The 23424-nt window shown below is 40.2% G+C and overlaps 1 protein-coding gene across 3 annotated transcripts in view; it reads right to left on the reverse strand.

Annotated features, from left to right (window-relative positions):
* Window positions 1-23424, reverse strand: part of LOC308639887 (ADAMTS-like protein 1) — a 384577-nt gene that overhangs the window by 116676 nt on the left and 244477 nt on the right. For all 3 annotated transcript variants that reach the window (XM_081278265.1, XM_081278264.1, XM_081278263.1), the window contains one exon: window positions 17737-17947. In XM_081278265.1, the coding sequence (XP_081134391.1) occupies window positions 17737-17947 (211 nt within the window). The remainder of the gene's footprint in view (window positions 1-17736; window positions 17948-23424) is intronic.

The raw sequence follows: 23424 nt of genomic DNA on the forward strand, positions 1-23424 counted from the left end.
TTCCCCTTGCAATTAAAATTAAAATCTAAACTTCTCTAACCTGGTCTTGCAAAGTCCTGGGTGTTTTCTGGTCCTGACCCTGATGGAACTTCCAGACTGTTGAAGTCAAATCCTTCCAACTTCATTCACTCATTCCACATAAATTGATTAAATATCAATCACAGAACAAGCTTGGTTCTAGGTAGGTGATGATCTTCTTTATACCTGGGCCATTCTTCTCTTAGATCAACATGTGGCTAAGGCTTTCTACTCATTCAGGTTTAATTCCATTCTCACCTGCATGGATAGTTCATCTCTAACCTTCCCAGTCAGATTAGTGAAGCCAGTCTCTATCCTATTACTTCAGTTTATTTTAAAAATAGTGATTTTAAATATTACTTGTTCTTTCAGAAATTACCACCCACTATCTTATCAAAGTATATGAAAAAAGGGATTATGCTTCTTTTATTGTTCATATTAAAAGCATCTGAAGTGTGCATTCAAAACTCCATCACTCATTTTCTTCTTTCCATATATTTTTAAATTAATAATTTGCTTGTTTCATCATAAAGAAGTAGTCAGGGTGTAAGTGAAATGGTAGAGTAACATTTTATAATGGATTCTGGATGTATGTAGTATTTTGATGTGATCCACAAGTATTTACACAGTTGAAAATGTAGTATATTTTTGAGAGAAGTAATGGCTATTTCATAAAACCATTATCCTCTAAGCCTCAAAATTCCATCTTTTCTTTTTCATTTGATGATAATTCACAAATTCCCCATAAATCCTACTGAGTTCAACATCCATAAAGAACATGCTAAGTTTGTTACTTGTTGTTCAAAATTTTAGATACTTCACTATTGATGTTGGATTTTCAGGAGTACAGATTGCTTCAATGTTTGGTGGCTGAAGAATTCTTTTTCTAAATATTTTATGAAGCATATGGGCTTCTGTTCAGTATGAATTAAATGTTCTGAAAATAAATAAGTAGTTGAATAAAGAAAAAGGTAGGTTAATTTTCTTTCTTTCACACTGAGGAAGTAGGTGATGAAAATAATCTGTGATATTTCAAAAAATGGAGATGTAATAAAATTGTACTGGAGAATGCCCACTCACAATAACACAGCTGGGTTGTCACTTTGCATGTAGGACCTAATTTAAGGGACAGACCTCAAATAATTATGCAGAAATCTATAACAGCCTGATGATAAACAGTTATAATGAAAAATTTAAAAATCATCTTGTTTTAAAGTTTGACTTGCACAAATAGCTTATGGGAGATTCTCAATGCCTAGAATATAAAGTCCAGACTCCTGAGAATATCCTTCAGGGCCCACTCGCCCTAACCAGCAATGAATTTTCTGGAACATTCCTTGAGGTTCTACCATGTGCCAGTGCTTTAGCTATAATAGACAAATTTCCCTTCCCTGAACATGCAGATACTTTCTCTGCTCAGGCCTTACACCATGTTGTCTACCCTGTGAGCAATGCCCCTCAGCTGTGGCTCATCCTGAAACTCTCAAGACATTCTTGAAGGCCAAGTTCATAGGCCACTCCTTAGCAAAACTTCTCTATCCCCCTGCATCTTGGCAAATGGATCGTCTCCACCCCACCCTGACCCCTGCCTGGAAGGGTACTATATTTCTTCTGAAAGGACTCGTTGCATGTCTGATAATTTCCTCTGCCTCCCTACGTGCACACAGGATTAGGAGCCTTTTGAGGAAAGGGGATTTATTCATCTTTATACTCCCCAGTGCCTAGTGCAGTGTCTGGCAAAGAACGTACACTTCATAAATGTTTGCTGAATTGATGATTGGATGAACGAAAGAGCCCCAAATCCAGATGTTTCAAAGATGTAAAACAAACATCCAACTGATCATCCATCTTTTATGAGGCTGTTTTATCGTTAGTCAGAAGCTGCTTCTCCGGACGTCAGCAGTGGATCTGAGCCAGTGGCAGTGAGTACTCTGCTGACTCTCCAAGTATGGGGGACAGCCCTCTAGCTAAGGGAATACTGGCAGGAATCTTGCTCTTAAACACTTGTCTTGTCTATGCTCAAAAATCTTCCCCAGTGTGTTTACATGGATGAAAAGTTGTTTTTGTCAATCTTCAAAAATGGTGGAAGATAAAAATTTCAAATTAGTAAAGGCTCCAAATTCTGTGACAACTTCCAAATTAGTAAAGGCTCCAAATTCTGTGATAACTTTGTAAATATGCTGAGATTACCTAGTGATGCTGACAGTCAGAGGCAGAACTCAGAGAAGAAAATGTTTCAAAAGGAGCAATAGCAAGAGAAAGTTAAAAAAATTAGAGAAAAAACATTTGCCTTATGAATCATCATTGAAATAATATTCTGGTATGAAGAGGTAAATCTCTGGAAAGGGGTATTATTTTAAAAATATGCAATAAAAGTAAATAACAAAATAGTATTTATATTGCATATACTAACTGCCACATGTGTTTCATGATACAAGGTCATGGGTTCATTATTTTTATAAGAAAAGTAAGAAATGTGCAATAAGAGAAACACTTAAAAGTTATGTTCCTATACAGAAATACAATGACTCAAGTGACCTATATTTTTAAAGATTTTTCCCATAATCAGCATATTAATAAATTCTGCCTGTATTGATGCTTTTGGTTTCATCTCAGTTGTTTAATTTACTGAGAGCTGAGCTCATTTCCTTAGAATTTCAAATCATATTATTGAACCCAACACAAAGTGCAACTTATTTTCTGTTTCTAAGGTCAACTTTCCTGGTTTAACATAACTTCCTCAGTTTATAGTTTCTAATTCATTTCACTCATTTCTTCATTCACTCATTCATTCTTTCAGCAAACAGTTATTGAATACCTGCTAAGTGCCAGGCACTGTATTAAGTGTCTTGAAATTAGGATGAATAAAATGGTTACTAAATGCCAAATGTCTTCTTTGATATAAAGAGAGCAACTAAGAACAGAACAGGAAGGAAGAGCATGTGGAAAAGACTACAGTAAACAAAGACGAATGGGGGGAGAGAAAGGGAGAGAGAAGGGAAAGCATATGGAAATGGTAGGAGACCTTCAATGATACACAAAATTATAAGAGGTTGTGAGGGGCAAGGGGGAGGGAAAAAATAAGGGGAGAGAATCGAACAACAGCAGAGGAGGTAGAGAGGGAAGATGGGAGGGGAGGGGAGAGGAGGGGGGATAGTAGGGGATAGGAATGGTAGCAGAATACAACAGTCACTAATATGCCATTATGTAAAAAATGTGAGTGTGTAACCGATGTGATTCTGCAATTTGTATTTGGGGTAAAAATGGGAGTTCAAAACCCAATTGAGTCAAATGTATGAAAGATGATATATCATGAGCTCTGTATTGTTTTGAACAATCAATAAAAAAAATAAAAATAATAAAAATAAATAAAATGGTTACTAAACTTCAGGTATCTGCAGTCCAGTGAGGGAGAAATACTTTCTACAAAATGTGACCAGTTTTACAAAAAGGGAGAGTGTCACCAAATCTTTATGGAAAAGTTGGGGCAGCTCAATAGAGGAGGTATCAGTGAGTGATTGGGCAGGGGCAGAGTTGTGTGTGCACACATGAAAGAACATGAGTGTTCACATTACTCAGCTGTCCTGAGAAGAGAATGTTCATGAGGAAGAAAGGTCAGGAAACTAGCCTGAGACATCAGAACAGGGCCAGATGGTAAAAGGTCTTTGAACACAATCTTAAAAATCATTAGGTATCAAAAACGGTTTTAAAGCAGGGATAACATGATCCAATTTGTAGGAAATGACTTGACAGTATAGGCAAAGAAAGAATATTGCCCTGTGAGGCATTAACAGGTGTGCCATGGAGAAAGGGAATTTTGGTTAGATACATCTAGATAACACTACATACCATACCCTTTGTTGGGGGTTCTCAACAAATATTAGTATTTTTATGGCTCAGGAAAGGGCCTGAAGTAAAGAACCGCCATCTCACATTGGAAACTCTGAATGAGAGTTACACAAGACAACACTGGAGATGCAGCCCGAGGCTGTGTATAACAGTTGGTACTTGATGGTAAGGACGTGGACAGCGCTGCAGGAGGAGGTTTAGAAAGGAAGAGAGCACCAGGGGGTGGATATAGGAGCTGGCACCGAGAGGATATGGGTATTGACTATAACAGATACTTGAGGCTGAGAATGGCTCCATTTCTAGGGAACAGGCTAGATAGCAGTGACAACCTGCCATAAAGATCAATGCAGGGAGACCAGGTCTGCTGGGGAAGGGCACAGGCTCATGTGTACCAAGCTTGGTGTCAGACTTTTGGAGATGGAGGCATTTTGGCAACAGAGGAGATTGAGAGGCCCCAAGGCAGGTGGAGACAGTGCTTGGTATATAACAGAGTCAAACTAAATTAGGGCTTAGAGAAAAAAAAAAACAAGGACTTGATCTCACTTACAAAACAAAATTATTAAAATAAAGATGATATTTTTACACCAACCTATCTGTGAATTAGATTTACCTCGTTCAACTACTGTTGATTAAGCTTTCTTAACCCCAGAAGTACGAGGCCCGCACGATGCACCTTCTGGTTAATACTTCTATTATGTTGTAAAGTACAGATCCACTAAAATTCAGAGCAATTATGATAAGACTCTTTCTGCTAATAAACTTTAAAAAACTTCTCCACACGTGTAGTTTGACCTTTGATCTCCGTTTTGCTTTCTTTACTGTTGATTCTAAAGATAGAATCAAGTGTTCATTTTCTTATGAAATATATTTTTGAAAATAAGTCCTGGCAGAGGAGGGAGGGTTCCGGGTTGACTTTGAGAGGCAGAGGGGAGGGAAAACTGCAGGTGGGCAGGGAGCAGTGTGGGCAGAGGAATGCGCAACCATCCTAATAGGATTTTCTTCCCTTGAGACACAACATTTCAAATAAATATGGCCTCTAAGTTAGAGTTACATAGATTTATATTTTAGTTACTGGGATACAAAAAAACCCAGATGACTATCACGTCACTTTCTAACAGAATTCAGCCCTCTAATCCAAACCAAGATAGGTATGTGTGTGTGTGTGTGTGTGTGTGTGCACGCGCGCGTGTGTGTTTTAATCTAGAACATGAAAATTTTATTTTTCAAGCATTTATAGTTATCATTCATTTTTTTCCCTTCATGTTGCTGGCAGAAATTCCTCTCTTGTATTGCCTTTTTACATAGCTAAACTTATGCAGTTTGAACTGTGACTCTGATGAAAAAAGGTTTATGGGGAAAGGCAATTTAATCATGGTTTTCAGCTGGTGGAGGGGGCTAGGAGCTGTGGAGATTGCTTCTGTCTCAGCACAGATGTGTGCAATGTGTATGTGCAGTTGGGAGGACACAATCCTGAACATAAAACATACACAGTATAGAGAAATATTAAATCATACTTCAGACTGAGGGCATTCATTTCAGTTTAACCCTTCAGCATATTTCTCCTTTTTTTTCGTATTCCATCTTAAAAGTTAATTTTTAGAATTAAACATAAGAAATACTGCTGCAGATGCCATAGACAGTGGTGGGGGAGGGGTAGCGGAGGGCAGGTTTTCAATCTCCAAGACCTTGTGCTAGTAAAGACCATGTGCTTAGCCCACATTAAAGATGGCTGAATAATGACCCCAAAGACATCTACATCTTGATCCCTAGTACCTGTGAACATGTTGCCTGAACATAATGAAAGGGACTTTGCTGATACAATTAAGTTAAGGGTCTGGAGATAGAGAGATGATCCTGGTGAGCCATGTGGTCACTATGGTCCTGATAAGAGGCAGGAGAGGATATGACAACAGAGTCAGTGGCTTGGGTGATAAGCTTTCAAGACAGAGGAATGGACTGTACAGGAGCCAAGAAGCATGTGGCCTCTACCAGATGGAAAAGGAAATGTAATAGATCCTCCCCTCGAGTCAGCTGACCCCTTGATTTTATTTTATTATTTTATTTTTTTTAATTTATTTTTTATGGATCTTTATTTATTTACTTATATGCAGTGCTGAGAATCAAACCCAGTGCTTCACATATGCTACGCAAGCACTCTACCACTGAGCCACAACCCCAGCTCATTCTCATGAATCTTAGCACATTTTTTTTCTAAATATCAGTCTTAATGATTTATATATGATAACTCACTTAATCTTTACAACAATCTATTTTGGGACATTATTGTTAGTCCCATTTTTACATATGAGAAAATTGAAACACAAAAGGGAATATATAACCTACTGAAGTAGGAAACTGTGATACGATGGAGCTGGATTTCAGAGTTCTGTCTCTAATAATTTAAGCAATACCTGACAATGGAGAAGGATAGAAATGAGTAGATTTTTTTTTTGTTTTAAAATTTATTTATTTATTTATTTTTATTGTTGGTTGTTAAAAACATTATATAGTTCTTGATATATCATATTTCACACTTTGATTCAAGTGGGTTATGAACTCCCATTTTTACCCTGTATACAGATTGCAGAATCACATCAGTTACACTTCCATTGATTTACATATTGCCATACTCGTGTCTGTTGTATTCTGCTGCCTTTCCTATCCTCTTCTCATGCTCTTCGTCCCTACTCTGTTCTTAGTTACTCTCCTTATATCAAAGAAGACATTTGGCATTTGTTTTTTAGGGATTGGCTAGCTTCACTTAGCATAATCTGCTCTAATGCCATCCATTTCCCTCCAAATTCTATGATTTTATCATTTTCTAATGCAGAGTAATACTCCATTGTGTATAAATGCCACATTTTTTTTTATCCATTCGTCTATTGAAGGGCATCTAGGTTGGTTCCACAGTCTTGCTATTGTGAATTGTGCTTCTATGAACATCGATGTAGCAGTGTCCCTGTAGCATGCTCTTTTTAGATCCTTAGGGAATAGACTGAGAAGGGGAATAGCTGGGTCAAATGGTGGTTCCATTCCCAGCTTTCCAAGAAATCTCCATACTGCTTTCCAAATTGGCTGCACCAATTTGCAGTCCCACCAACAATGAACAAGTGTACCCTTTTCCCCACATCCTCACCAGCACTTGTTGTTGTTTGACTTCATAATGGCTGCCAATCTTACTGGAGTGAGATGGTATCTTAGGGTGGTTTTGATTTGCATTTCTCTGACTGCTAGTGATGGTGAGCATTTTTTCATGTACTTGTTGATTGATTGTATGTCCTCCTCTGAGAAGTGTCTGTTCAGGTCCTTGGCTCATTTCTTGATTGGGTTATTTGTTTTCTTATTGTCTAATTTTTTGAGTTCTTTGTTTACTCTGGATATTAGGGCTGTATCTGAAGTGTGTGGAGTAAACATTTGTTCCCAGGATGTAGGCTCCCTATTTACCTCTCTTGTTGTTTCTTTTGCTGAGAAAAAACTTAACTCTTGCACTATGGGTGTCCTATTGAGGAATTTGGAGCCCGACCCCACAGTATGTAGATCGTAGCCAACTTTTTCTTCTATCAGACGCCATGTCTCTGATTTGATATCAAGCTCCTTGATCCATTTTGAGTTAACATTTGTGCATGGTGAGAGAAAGGGATTCAGTTTCATTTTGATGCATATGGATTTCCAGTTATCCCAGCACCATTTGTTGAAGATTCTATCCTTCCTCCATTGCATGCTTTTAGCCCCTTTATCAAATATAAGATAGTTGTAGTTTTGTGGATTGGTATCTGTGTCCTCTATTCTGTACCATTGGTCCACCCGCCTGTTTTGGTACCAGTACCATGCTGTTTTTGTTACTATTGCTCTGTAGTATAGTTTGAAGTCTGGTATCGCTATACCGCCTGATTCACACTTCCTGCTTAGCATTGTTTTTGCTATTCTGGGTCTTTTATTTTTCCATATGAATTTCATGATTGCTTTATCTATTTCTACAAGAAATGCCGTTGGGATTTTGATTGGCATTGCATTAAACCTATAGAGAACTTTTGGTAATATCGCCATTTTGATAATGTTAGTTCTGCCTATCCATGAACGGTATATTTTTCCATCTTCTAAGATCTTCTTCTATTTCTCTCTTTAGGGTTCTGTAGTTTTCATTGTATAAGTCTTTCACCTCTTTTGTTAGGTTGATTCCCAAGTATTTTATTTTTTTTGAGGATATTGTGAATGGAGTGGTTGTCCTCATTTCCATTTCAGAGGATTTGTCGCTGATATACAGGAATGCCTTTGATTTATGCGTGTTGATTTTATATCCTGCCACTTTGCTGAATTCATTTATTAGCTCTAATAGTTTCTTTGTAGACCCTTTTGGGTCTGCTAGGTATAGAATCATGTCTGTGATAATTTAAGTTCTTCTTTTCCTATTTTTATGCCTTTAATTTCTTTCGTCTGTCTAATTGCTCTGGCCAGTGTTTCGAGAACTATGTTGAACAGAAATGGTGAGAGGGCATCCCTGTCTTGTTCCAGATTTTAGAGGGAATGCCTTCGACTTTTGTCCATTCAGAATGATGCTAGCCTGAGGCTTAGCATAGATGGCTTTTACAATGTTGAGGTATGTTCCTGTTATCCCTAGTTTTTCTAGAGTTTTGAACATAAAGGGATGCTGTACTTTGTCAAATGCTATTTCCGCATCTATTGAGATGATCATATGGTTCTTATTTTTAAGTCTATTGATGTGGTGAATAACATTTATTGATTTCTGTATATTGAACCAGCCTTGCATCCCAGGGATGAATCCTACTTGATCATGGTGCACAATTTTTTGATATGTTTTTGAATCCAATTCGCCAGAATTTTATTGAGGATTTTTGCATCTAGGTTCATTAGAGATATTGGTCTGTAGTTTTCTTTCTTTGAGGTGTCTTTGTCTGGTTTAGGCATCAGGGTGATGTTGGCCTCATAGAATGAATTTGGAAGTTCTCCCTCTTTTTCTATTTCCTGAAATAGCTTGAAAAGTATTGGTATTAGTTCTTTTTTAAAGGTTTTGTAAAACTCTGCTGTATACCCATCCGGTCCTGGGCTTTTCTTAGTTGGTAGTCTTTTGATGGTTTCTTCTATTTCTTCAATTGATATTGGTCTGTTTGGGTTGTCTATATCCTCCTGACTCAATCTGGGCAGATCATATGACTTAAGAAATTTATTGATGCCTTCACTATCTTCTATTTTATTGGAGTATAAGGATTCAAAATAATTTCTGATTATCTTCTGTATTTCTGAAGTGTCTGTTGTGATATTGCCTTTTTCATCCCGTATGCTAGTAATTTGAGTTCTCTCTCTTCTTCTCTTCGTTAGCATGGCTAAGGGTCTGTCGATTTTATTTATTTTTTTAAAGAATCAACTTTTAGTTTTGTCAATTTTTTCAATTGTTTCTTTTGTTTCGATTTCATTAATTTCAGCTCTGATTTTAATTATTTCTTGCCTTCTACTTCTTTTGCTGTTGTTTTGCTCTTCTTTTTCTAGGATTTTGAGATGAAGTATGAGATCATTTATTTGTTGTTGTTGTTTTTTTTTAAGGAATGAACTCCAAACAATGAATTTTCCTCTTAGAACTGCTTTCAATGTGTCCCATAGATTCCGATATGTTGTGTCTGTGTTTTCATTTATCTCTAAGAATTTTTTAATTTCCTCCTTGATGTCTTCTATAACCCATTGATCATTCAGTAACCTATTGTTCATTCTCCAAGTGATGCATGATTTTTCCTTCCTTCTTTTATCGTTGATTTTCAGTTTCATTCCATTATGATCAGATAAGATGCATGGTGTTATCTCTACTCCTTTATATTGTCTAAGAGTTGCCCTGTGACATAATATATGATCTATTTTTGAGAAGGATCCATGTGCTGCTGAGAAAAAAGTGTAACTGCTTGATGTTGGGTGGTATATTCTATATATGTCAATTAAGTCTAGGTTATTAATTGTGTTATTGAGTTCTATAGTTTCCTTATTTAACTTTTGTTTGGAAGATCTGTCCAGTGGTGAGAGAGGTGTGCTGAAGTCTCCCATGATTATTGTATGGTGATCTATTAGACTCTTGAACTTGAGAAGAGTTTGCTTGATGAACATAGCTGCACCATTGTTTAGGGCATATATATTTATGATTGTTATGTCTTTTTGGTGTATGGTTCCCTTAAGCAGTATGTAGTGTCCCTCTTTATCCCTTTTGATTAACTTTGGCTTGAAATCTATTTTATTTGATATGAGTATGGACACTCCTGCTTGTTTCCGAAGTCCATATGAGTGATATGATTTTTCCCAACCTTTCACCTTCAGTCTATGTATGTCTTTTCCTATCAAATGCGTCTCCTGTAGGCAGCATATTGTTGGGTCTTGTTTTGTGATCCATTCTACTAGCCTGTGTCTCTTAATTGGTGAGTTTAAGCCATTAACATTTAGGGTTATTATTGAGATATGGGTTGTTGTTCCAGCCATATTTGTTTATTTATGTTACTAAACATGGTTTGTTTTTCCTCTTTGATTATTTTCCCCCCTTTACTGTCCTACCTCCCACTGTTGGTTTTCATTGTTATTTTCCATTTCTTCTTCCTGTAATGTTTTGCCGAGGATGTTTTGAAGAGATGGTTTTCTAGCTGCAAATTCTTTTAACTTTTGTTTATCATGGAAGGTTTTAATTTCATCTTCCATCCTGAAGCTTAATTTCGCTGGATACACGATTCTTGGTTGGAACCCATTTTCTTTCAGTGTTTGAAATATGTTATTCCAGGATCTTCTAGCTTTCAGAGTCTGTGTTGAAAGATCAGCTGTTATCCTGATTGGTTTACCCCTAAATGTAATCTGCTTCCTTTCTCTTGTAGCTTTTAAAATTCTCTCCTTATATTGTATGTTGGGTATCTTCATTAAAATGTGTCTAGGTGTGGATCTCTTATGATTTTGCACATTCGGTGTCCTGTAGGCTTCTAGGATTTGGGATTCTGTCTCATTCTTCAAGTCTGGGAAGTTTTCTCGTATAATTTCATTGAATAGTTTGCTCATTCCTTTGGTTTGGATCTCTATACCTTCCTGTATCCCAATGACTCTTAAGTTTGGTCTCTTTATGTTGTCCCATATTTCTTGGATGTTCTGCTCATGGTTTCTTAACAATCTTGCTGAGCTGTCTATGTTCTTTTCAAGTTGAAATACTTTGTCTTCATTGTCTGATGTTCTATCTTCTAAGTGATCTACTCTGCTGGTAGTATTCTCAATTGAGTTTTTAAATTGGTTTACTGCTTCCTGCATTTCTAGGATTTCTGTTTGTTTTTTATAACCTCTATCTCCCTGTATAGTTGATCTTTTGCTTCTTGGATTTGTTTATGTAATTCATTGTTGAAGTGATCTTTCATTTTCTGATTTTGCTGTCTAATGTCTTCCTTGAGACTCCAGATCATCTGAAGCATGTATATCCTGAATTCTTTATCTGACATTCCATCTGCTGCAGCTATTACCTCTTCTAAAGTTGAGTTGACCTGCATTGCTTGTGGTCCTTTCTTTCCTTGTCTTTTCATACTGCTCACATTTCTTTCTGCTTGGTGAAACTGTTGTTTTTGAAATTTTCCCCCTATATATTGCTCTTGTATAGTTGACAAGTCTCCCTTGTAGGGCGGGCGGCGGCTGTGCTCCTCCTCCAATTGGGGTGATCTGTCTACCACGCTGACGGGCCGCTGGGTCTGTTCTGCTGGTGGGTTGCAGGTCTGCCTACCTTGCAGGCGCGAGCGGCGGCTCTGCTTTGCCCCTCCTCCAATTGGTGTGACGTGTCTACCACGCCCGCGGACCCCTGGGCCTGTTCTGCCTGTCGGTCGCAGGTCTCCCTACCTTGCAGGTGCGGGCGGAGGCTCTGCTCTGCCCTTACTCCAATTGGGGTGACGTGTCTACCACACTGGCGGGTCGCTGGGCCTGTTCCAGGCGCAGGAGGTGGCTCTGCTCTGCCCCTACTCCTATTGGGGTGACATGACTACCACGCTGTCAGGCTGCTGGGCCTGTTCCAGGCGCGGGCGAAGGCTCTGCTCTGCCCCTACTCCAATTGGGGTGACGTGTCTGCCGCACCAGCAGGCTGCTGGGCCTGTTCCACCGGTCGGTCACAGGCCTGCCTACCTTGCAGGCACGGGTGGCGGCTCTGCTCTGCCCCTACTCCAATTGGGGTGACGTGACTACCATGCCGGCAGGCCGCTGGGCCTGTTCCGGGCGTGGGCGAAGGCTCTGCTCTGCCCCTACTCCAATTGGGGTGATGTGTCTACCACGCCGGCAGGCCGCTGGGCCTGTTCCGCCGGTCGGTCGCAGGTCTGCCTACCTTGTGGGCTTGGGAGGCGGCTTTGCTCTGCCCCTACTCCAATTAGGGTGACGTACTACCATGCCGGCGGGTCGCTGGGCCTTTTCCAGTTTCAGGCGGCGGCTCTGCTCTGCCCCTCTGGCTTGATGATAAAGTGAGAGAGACTCGGGTGTATGTGACTCACTTTCTTTACCAGGAGACCAACTGTTTCTGTCGCCGCTGGTATCGATGAAGTTATCTCCTCCGCCGCTTTCTGATGACATCAGATCTCTGCCATGTTGGTATCCCATGCAAATAGCAGCATTTCATTCCCTTTTCCAGGTAACCAAAGCAACGGGTGAGTCCTGACCGGCCCTCACAAGCCTCGTCTCTATCCTGTTGCGACTGCCTATGAAGGCTCGGTTGGTATTTACCTCCACAGTATTCAGCAGGACCCTGACCGAGAAGCAGTTTCCATGGGTTCTTTAGCCCTGGGCCAGAGCAGTTCTGGGAGCCGGAATTCGGCAGCTCCGGGCTCCGTGTATGTTCTGATAGGAGCAGGCTCCAAGAAGCAGTTTCTGTGGGTTTTTTAGCACTGAGCCTGAGTAATTTGTCTGCGAGACGCAGGTGAATGGCAGCCTGAAATTACCTGTTCTATAGCTGAATGAGCTGCGATCAGTCGAAAACAGGGATGGTGACGTCAGCTGTCCAAGATGGTGGCCGCTGCCTTCCTCTGTGGTCTGACCGGTGTGGAGAACTGAACTGGACTGCTTCCTTCCCCCGTCTCAAACCCAGCAGCACTGTGTACAGTGATTGCACAGCTGGCAGGAGCCCACAGAATCCGCAGCGCTGTATCTTTGTGTTGCTATCTCCTCGTTTCCCAGCGTGCGCCACAGACTCTAGCTGCGGGGCGATTTGCTGAATAAGCAGCGTGACCCTCCGTGCGGACAAATCACTCGCGTTTGAGCCCCTATAGCTGATCCTCGTGCCATGAAAATCCTTCCTCTAGGTTTTGGAGCACCCCAATTTTGCTGGAAATTCCTAACAAGATAGCTTTTAGCCGTTCTAACTCGTCATTCTCCCGCACAGTGACGTGGTACACGGGGGTGATGCACTCCCTTCGCCGCCATCTTCCAAACTCCTGACCCCTTGACTTTAGCCCAGTGACTTCTGCCCTTCAGAGCTACATGGGAGTAAATTCCTGTTTTAAGCCACTAAATTTGTGGTAATTTGCTACAGTGTCCATAGAAAGCTAACACACAGATTAACTGCCCTGGATACTGGCATCAAATATTGAGTTTTATGTAAACTGCAAATTGTCAGGCTATTATGTTTTCAAATTTCCTTGCATTTTAATACTTCAGAGCAAATATAAAGCTGAGCAAGAAAGGGTTTTGAAGCATTCAGAGGCCCCCTTTTCCACTGCCAGCTATGCGAGTTGGGACAACCCCTCCCTCAAACCTTGTTTCCTCTCAAGGAGGCTGCAAGGAATAAGACAGAAAATGCAAGAGCCGCAGAACGAGTTCTACTATGTATGTGAAGCTGGAATTCACGATGACCTCACAGTGCTCCAGGCTCCTCATCTGCAATGTGGAGATAATATTAATAACCATTACATAGGAGAGTGAGGATTAAGTGAGTCAAGGATGTCAGGAGCCCAGAATTGCATTGCAGGTGATGCACTGTATGTGCTGCTTTTATTAAAAAAAGAAAAAAAAAAGTAACTTGCTAAGATGTTGCAAATGATCAATAAATGAGCCTGGCATACCTGGCATGTGCCTTTTCCACAGCATCTTCTAGGTCTAGTCTAAATGCACTGGGTGTTATGTGTCCCACTGAGACTTGGTATATGCCTTCATTGATCTTGTGATCTAATTCAGAAGCCACAAGAAAGTCCCTGTCCAGGTAAGTTCAGTGAGCAGGACTGAACTTGAACACTGTAGTTTCAGTGTGGGGGGATGATAGAGTTAGAGGAGTCCTGGCAGAGGAGAGAGGGCTTCTGATGGACTCTGAGAGGCAGAGGGGAGGGAAACTGCAGGTGGGTGGGGAGCAGAGCAGGTAAAGGAATGCATGATGGGGCCACAGCTGGGCATGCGGCAGGGGCAGATGTGCAGTAGTGAAGGCCTAAGACTTTCACATAGTGGCTTTATGATATGGCTACAGAGAATCCTTGAGAAAAATCCTAGCAGAAGGCAGTCGTGATCACACTGTTTCAGATTAATCTGTGATATATATATAGCAGTGACTTTTAATCATGCTGTGGTAATTCTCCAGTGTGATACAAGGGTGTTTGTCTCAGAGTTCATTTATAGCCAACACCAAAGATGAAGAGGAGGAAGGGGAAGAGGGGAAGGATGAGTTTAATAATCTAGAAAAAATGGCAGAAGAATAATATGTGAAAAATATAAGTATTCAGAAGCCATCCAAATAGAAACAAGATACTAGAGCTAGATAGGCAAATATTAAATGAGTTCTTCATACAAGATCAGAGATCAAAACCAAGAGATAGATTATTGAGTAAGAGGTAAAAATGAAATTAAATGGTCCTCTAACAACCAAAGCTGGAATTTGATTTCTGCTTTATTTCTGCTTGTTTGTTTCTAAGACAAAATTTTAATATAAGTACTTGGACTTAATGCTTGGTGCTTGGCAGACCTGCAGAATATATAAATATTGGCTATTCACCATCTGTCAGGCAAGTGCTCAACAAAGAACAAAGGAGATTGTGTTCCTATCTGGCAGGGGACAATTCATGTAATTTGTCCTTTTTATCCAGGAAAAGAAACATACACAAGAAATTTGTGGTGACCGTGTGTTCAAACAGCAAGGAGGAAGAGGTGTCCACGCCAACAGACTAATGCCCATCAGATTGCCTTTTTTTAAGTGAAGGATTTGAACCCATCTCCTTTTCTTTCATCTGAACAAAGGCTGGGGGCTGGTTGAAGGATGAGAGGCATCAGCAACATCCTCTGGCAGATCCATATAGCTAATTGGGAAAGAGAATGCGCACGCACACCAGTTTCCTTATCCCACCTGGGACTGCTGAAGAATCAGTGGGCTAACCAGGCAAATGGGCATCAGCAGCTGGCATCCTAACTAGTGGTGTCCTAAGCCACAGCCAATCAGCTCTGGGGCTTAAAGTTACTCCTCTTTCAGCACACATGATTTCCTTTCTTTTTAGTAGAGATTGGGAATGACTAATTTTGCCCAACAAAGCTTACCTAAAGGAGTAGGATTCTAGAAAATAAGAATAGCCTATGGTTTACTCCAGGCTTAGAGAGTCTGACCTGGAGGACAAAGCCAGAAATTCAGGGCCCATGGGAAGGTACACTTGATCTCCTCATTCATTTTGTCTCATAATAAATGTTTTAGCCACAATCTACTCTGTATCTAATGACAGGACATGATACTGATAATACATGGACTTTCTGACAGTGGAAACTGATTTGAACTGACTCTTCACCTTTTCCTAGGGTTAGTGGCACAGTTTAAGGTCATCAGTTTACTCTAATTAGAGGCAGCTCAGCATAAATGCACTAGAAGCCAGGAACCTGGGTTCTGGTCCAGGTGGCATGATCTTGAGCAATGCTACCTCTAGGCCACGGTGACATCATCCATAGAACAAGAGTGCTCCTATATGATCCTCAAGGCCTCTTGCAGCCATACAACAATGGGGTTTGGTATTATGGAAAGTACCCCATAAAACAAGAGTGATGGCCACCCCTAAATTTGCTAGCAGTGTGAACCCCAGTTTCCTCAAACCTAAAATAAGGATAATAAAGCCTAATTTTCCCTGGAGAGTTGTGAGAATTAACTTCAAGTAGATGTGAAATAATATATATATATATATATATATATATATATATATATATATATATATTTCTTAGTGGTACATTGGTGTTCAAGATATAGTACATTCTCTTTACTTCCACAAACCATCACACAGTGGTATAGAATTTATGAACTTAGCCATAATACTTTTAAGCTTTAAAAGAAAATATATAGTCAGAGTCTGTTTCTAGCTATTTTGTAGTTATCCCTCAGTACATGCAAGGAATTGGTTCCATGATCCTCCTCTGATTTGGTTCCAGTTCTCCATGAAAAATGGCATAGTATTTGCATGTGACCTATGTACATCCTTCTGCATACTTTAAATCATCTCAAGATTACAAATAATGCCTAACTTAATGTAAATGTTATGTAAATAGTTGTTATACTCTATCGTTTAGGGGGTAATGACAAGGGAAAAAGTCTATACATGTTTAGCTCAAAGGCAACCATGCAGGCTTAACCAGATTGTACATAATGTGCCATTGCTTAAACCTACAGATGTGGACAATCTGGATATGAAGGGCTGACTGTATTTTAGGGCTTTGCTCACTTGCTCCTTGGAGTACTTAACTAAACCACAGCCCCAAGATGGACAGGGAGAAGGAAGGAAGGAAGAGCCAGGAGGATATTTGGCTACCTGGGAGTGGCAGCCCCTTTCTCAGCAGTGAGGCAAACCTTTGTAAGTGGCCAGCCTCTCTCTTCAGGTGGTGACCATATCACTTATCACCAAAACTAGGACACTACTGAATGTTTAAAACTATCTCAAACAAGGAAGTATGTTCCTGCCACCTTTCAGGCTTACTTTTTGTGACCTTTCTTGTCACTTTAAAGCTAAGTCTGATGTCCAGATGATGAATGAGCACATTGCAAAATAAGATATGCAAGTTATCAGTTTAAAATCCTTCTGTGTTCTTCAAAGGCAAAAAAGAAGGTAATTTAACAAACTGGAGGAATATATATTGATTTTAGATAGATGGCTACTATAATAAAATAGTTGGGTTTTTATTATTATAATGTAAAATTTTGATGCAACATCAACAGACATTTTTGTAAAGGGAGGGAGAGTAAATATTTTAGGTTTTGTGAGCCATGTGATCTCTGATTCAACCACACAATATGCCCTTAGAGTGCAAAAGCAGCCACAGATACTAAGTAAAAGAATGGGAGTGGCTATGTTTGAGTAAAACTTTATTTACAAAAAGGGCTGCAGGGTAGGCCTTAGCTTGTGGGCTGGAATTTGCCTATTCTTGTTTTAAAACAATGGTTCCCAGACTAATAGAATTCACAGGAACAGGAAAATGAAGATAGATATCTGAAATTGACTTTGGATTTCTAACTTACTTTGCTAGGTAATGAAATTAAAAAAAATCATTATCTCATGGCCAAGTTTCTTAGAATTTTTAAACAGCAAAAGTTGAAAGGGCCTGGATTCAGAAACAATTTAGCTTTATGAAAAACCCACCATATTATCTATATTTTAGAAATTTTTCCTTAGCTTGATTCCAACTCTGTCATGAATACACTCAGACTAACAGATGGATCATTTGAGTTGCTTTTGGAGATCAGTGGGGTGTGGTACAGTAGAAAGAACATGGTGTTCATAATTAACAGCTTTAGATTTGAATAAGGTTAAAGAAGTACTAAGAAGGAAGGGATGAGCAGCACTTGAACATTCCCTTAGTGGAACAAGAATCCTTTGCCATGAATAGCTATTGCAAACATACACTCCAATATTCAGGAACCTGAGAACTCACCGGTTGCCACTGTGCAGGGTACCAAGCTGGGGGGCAATTGAAGCGGTTGCAAGCTTGCACCGTGCTGGGTTTAGGATGGTGACACAGATCATCAGCCAGGATTACCATTTCATTCAATTCTCTGGAAAGCAGGTGAGAGCAGAAGACATCTCTGGTCTGCAGGCCTACACCACAGGTGAGACTACATGGACTCCACTTGCCAATTTCCCACCTGAGAAAAAAAATCAGAGAGGACAAAGACTGCCTTAGTTTCCATGCAGAGATCATTTCCCATGAACTCAAGGGTCATTAATTGATTAAAAATCTCCAACTGGGAATGTGGGAAGTTCTAGGCAAAGATTGGCTAGGAATTCTATCCTGTGCCTAGAACACGTCCTTCCTCTTTATACTCTAGAATTCACTTAGAGTAAAGCAAAGAGGGTGGCAAAGTAGAACATCCAATATTTACCTACAAAATCTCCAGTAATGATCAAACCATGTCTACTTTGATGGAACACACAAGCTTTGTGAAAATTAAGGTGCTATGTGACAAATAAGTTATGTACATAAAAAGTTTGGCTACCACATATTGAATGGTGGGTCTAGGAAAAGATTTTCTGCTAATTTTTCTAACCCCCATTCTCAGTGAGACTGAAAAAAAATTTGTGCTTGTTATTCTTTGGCTTCAAAGTGAAAGGTCATTGGCTCCAACTTTCTTCAAACTTCCATCACAGCCCAGAAACATCTCTGTCTTATGTATAAATATCATCACTGCCTGGGACTGGATAATGTAACAGAAGTGGAGGCTGCTAAATAGATCAGTCTTCCTGAAGGGAAGTAAGTGGAGTGAGCGGCTCATTATCTGGACATAGAAGTCAAACACACAGATGAGTTGAGTGCATGAATTGGCCAGTTCTAAATGGCTGAGTCTTGAGAAGTACATTTATAGTGAGCTAAGGGCCTATAAAAACAGCCCACTGCACCTCCCCATTGTTGCAGCCTCCAAAATGCGAATGATAAGTACAAAGCTCAGTTGCTTGGGCTCCAAGTCAGAGCGTTCTCTAATGATCAGTTTTAGAAGGTTCTGTTTACAGTAGGAGGCACAAAGATTCTACAAACGGGAGTTCGCCAAGAAAAGCATGGCAGTAGATCCCTGAATAGCTAGTCTGCCTAGCTTTCATAGCCAGCTCAGAAAATTGGTTTAACAATCTTTGGCCTTAATGATTTTTCATCAGACTGTAAAAGTAAGTGTCTACTCTCATCTTTTCCTGCTATTCTAATAGGTACCTACTGTCCTATTCCTATGTGCACTACCTCCTTTCATCTACACTGTTTATACCTGTAATGAACTACATCCATTTATGCCCCAGAGTTTTCTAGCTCCATCTTTATGTAAGCTGTATTCCTAGTTTGGAATACCTTTTGTCTTTCCCTTATCCCTCAAAATTTCTACCATTTCTACATATTCGAATTTCACCCATATTTAAAAGATGGCATTCACACTTGCTCCAGACACTGGTGATTTTCTCAGTTGGATTATAGTTGTCCTGTCTGTCCAGGGTTCTGCTACAGAACAGACCTTCTGAGGTCAGGCCTGTGTCTGAGTCAGTTTTGGAACACTCACAGTGTCCATCATACTACCTTGTAGATGATTAATGTAGAAGGTTAATAAATTCTTGACAAATGAGCAAATAGAAGGGGTCTTCTATCGCACAGGGCATGTAAACACATTAGCTTATTCAGTTTTCTCCAGAGACATAGGATCCATTGATTTCACTCACTTTATAATTGAGGGAAACTGAGAATCCAAGATGCTGGATTCTTAAGATGCCCAAATGCCTATCATTTATAAATAGTAAAGCCAGGATTTGAACTTGGATACATCTGACTCTAAAGCCTGTGTTCTTCCTATTGTACCATGCTGTCTCCTGGAAGTACCTTAAAAATTCTCCTATAATCATTACAAAATTTTAAATGATTAGAAGAAGAAAGGCTGGGTGGAATATAGTTCTTTTTGATCCTTATGTGAATTTATATAAATTTCTCTTATTTTTAACCCCCCAGCAGAATTATTTTCAAGTTATAAATGTTGTGGTGCAAGAAGGGTTTTTATATTTGTCCAAACACAAAAGGATGTGGGGAAAAAGAAACACTCATACATTTCTGGTGGGACTGCAAGTCAGTGCAACCACTATGGAAAGCAGTATGGAGATACCTCAGAAAACTTGAAATGGATCCACCATTGATCCAGCCACCCCACTCCTGGGTTTATAACCAAAAGACTTAAAATCTACATATTACAGTGACACAGCCACATCAATATTTATAGAAATTCAATTAACAATAGCTAACCTATGGAACCAACCTAGATGTCCTTCAACAGATGAATGGGTAAAGAAAATGTGGCACATATACACAATGGAATATTACTCAGCCTTAAAGAAGAATGAAGTTATGGCATTTGCAGGTAAATAGATGGAGCTAGAGAATATCATGCTAAGTGAAATAAACCTATCCCCCAAAACCCAAAGCCTAATGTTTTCTCTGATAAGTATATACTGATCCATAGTGGGGGGTGGGTAGGGAAGAATAAAGGAATTTGGTTTGTGTAGAGGAGAGTGAGGGGGAAGAGTGGGGTTGTCAGGATGGGAAGGTCAGTAGAATAAAACAGACATTATTACTCTGTATACATGTAGGATAGATACACTACTGAAATGACTCTGTACCATGTAATAACCAGAGGAGTGAAAAGTTGTGCTCCATTTGTGTATAACATGTCAAAAGGCATTCTACTGTAAAATAAATAAATAAATAAGATTTGTCCAAATATCATTTCCTGCTCCTTCCTTCTAAAGGTTGAGAGTCTAGAGGCTTTCCCTTCCAATGACTCATTATAATGAGGCAGAAGTGATGCTCTGAGACTTCCAAGGCTAGACCATAAAGGATATAGTTTCCCATGATGCTCTCTCTAATGGCTTATTCATGGTGGGGGGAAGCTAGCCATCATGTCAGGAGGACACTGAGATGGTCTTAAGGAGAGTCCACCTGTAGAAGAATGGTACCACTGTCAACCCAACTTGCCACTCATGTGCATAAGGTACCTTAAAAGCACATCCTCCATACCAGGCTAGTCTTTGGATGACTGTAGCCTCAGGAAAGGCCTTGTGCCCAAACTGTCTATGGTTCTTCCAGATTCCTTACTCAATAAATTGTGGGAAAGGAGAGATGTTCATTGTTGTTATAAGCCACTAGGTTTGGAGGGAAATTTGTTATGCAGCAATAGACAATTAATACAAGTATGCACCCCTCTCCAATGTATATATATTCATCCAAAGACATATAAGAATATTCATAGAAGCACTACTCATTACCACCTAGATGAGGAAAAACAAATGCTCATTAACCGATGAATGAATAAAAAATTATGATATGTTCATACAAAACTATATAAAACAATGAGAATAAACCATAGCAATAAGCAACACTGTGGATGAATCTTATAAACATGAAACGGAGTGAACAAAGCCACAAACACAAAAATTGATATGTTTCATTTCAATTATATAAGCTCAAAAACCAAAACCAATCCGTGGTGTTAGAAGTCAGGCTGGTGGTTACCCTTGGCAGGTAGGAGCTAGAAGAGGGGTATGGTGAGGAGGGCTTTCCCGGATGTTGTCTAGATCTGGGTACTGGTCTGGGTTCAGTTCATGAAAAACCACTAAGTCTTACGTGTAATATTTGTACATTTTTTTTGTTTGCTATGTTTTCCCCCCAACTTTAAGTGAAATCATAAAACACGGGAGTCAAACAAAGTCCAACAACCACCCCAATTCTGATGACTGCTCTATGTGTGTCTCAGAGGGCAGCTGCCTGCATGGTTAGTGCTGACCCCAGGCTCACCTGTGCCAGGGCACAGGTTTTTATGCTCACTCCCTGGGCCCCTGCCCCCACTTCTGTTGTAAACCCAGTTAGTTACCAGGACCTTGAAGCAGAGGCATTTTGACAGCTATTAGGCCAGTTAAACACTGCACAGAGAAACTCACAAAGCAGACCTCTCTGCCTACCCTGATAAAAGCACATTTTACATTCCCAGGGAAGGAGGTCAGCAGAAACCATCTGCACATTAAGCACGTTTGCTTAAATATTAAATATTAAAAATATTTTAATCAACTTAGGCCAAAAAAGGGAAAGCAGGGACTTTTCCCTACTTCTGTCCTGCATAGAAGCTGTCCTCATGGGCTGTGGATCTTGCATTTTGGACTTGATTTTGGCTTCCAGAACTGGGAGACAATAAATTTCCATCCTGTTAAGCTACTGAGCCTGTGATACTTTGTTACAGTAGCCCTAGGAAACTAAATCACTTTAACCTCAGCATTTCACACAGTGTCTGGAACACAGAAGATGTGCAGTTAACTGTGTGGTCATTTAACCGGAGTTGAATTTTCAGTGAACTGTGTGTACCTTTGGATGAGTTACTTGGCTGGTCAGCATCTCAGCAGTGTCCTTTACACAACTGCTTGCTTCCAGTTTCAAAGTCTCAAAAGCTCTGAACACCATAAATTTTTCTTCAGTGCGGTACAAACTCTTTTTGTGACAAAACTGAGCCTAAATTGACATGCTTTGATAGGCTGCATCCCACTTTGGGTAAATATTTATACATTTTTACTGCAGTAATTTTAGCCTGTTGGAGTATGGCATTTTCCTCCAGAAACTGCTAGGGATATTATACAATTTATGTCTTAGTCATCCAAAGTCTTTCTAAAATGCAAAAAAATTGTGAATTCTGAAACACATCTGCCTCCGTGGTTTTGGCTGGAGGCCCGTCGCCACGCATGAGGAGGGTGGTTGAGCTGATGGGTAGGGTTCTTGCCCTTCTAGGCTTTAGGTGTTTCAATCATGGTTGGGCTCTCAGCCAGAATGTTACACAAACTCTAGTTTCCCCCACATTTTTTTTCTATACTTTTTCTTTCCTCTGAGCCCTTCTTCATATTACTGTCCCCTTTGTCAAACCCTTTTTGCAGGAGAGGTTCTGAGTTGGTGCTCTGTACTGCCAGACTTGCCCACTTCCAGAACAATCGACTCCTGACCCAGGGCATGCAGGAGCCGGGCGACCCTCCTCCTCAGTGATTGGAATTAGCCTTCCTACCTCTGCCCAGCCAGAGGTGTTCTTGAGTTGACCTTCACTGTAACTGGATTTGAGACATTAGACTTGGCTTCCTGATTCTCACTTTATTTCCCTGACAGCAATGGAGCCAGTATGTGCCCAAAGTCTAGCCAACTGGACTGGTCCTGTCGCTCTATCTCCATCTGGCCAGTCACTGGTCATGGGTGGGCAGAGACCCTTTAGCCATAAGTCAGAAGCCAGAGCCATCTACCTGACCTCACACATGATCACCAACAGCAACAGTCATACTAACACCTACACAGCATTTACCACGAACCAGATTGTGCTACCTGCTTTATGTGCATTATTTCCTTTTAATTCTCTTCACAGCCCCATGAGACAGGTATGATTATCATCTGGATTTAACAATAAGGAGTTGAGGCCTGGAGAGGTCAAATCATGGCCCCCAAATGCTTGCTGCAGGCAGATGTCAATGCCATCTACATCATACCCAAGTCTACCCTGACTTGGGCACGGGGCACTGAAAATGGAGCTGCTCCTCATCATAGGGGCCAGCACAGTGGATGTGTAAGCTTCAGCTCTGC

The sequence above is a fragment of the Spermophilus citellus genome, assembly GCF_964194105.1.
Source record: "Spermophilus citellus genome assembly, chromosome: 2".
Lineage (NCBI taxonomy): Eukaryota > Metazoa > Chordata > Mammalia > Rodentia > Sciuridae > Spermophilus > Spermophilus citellus.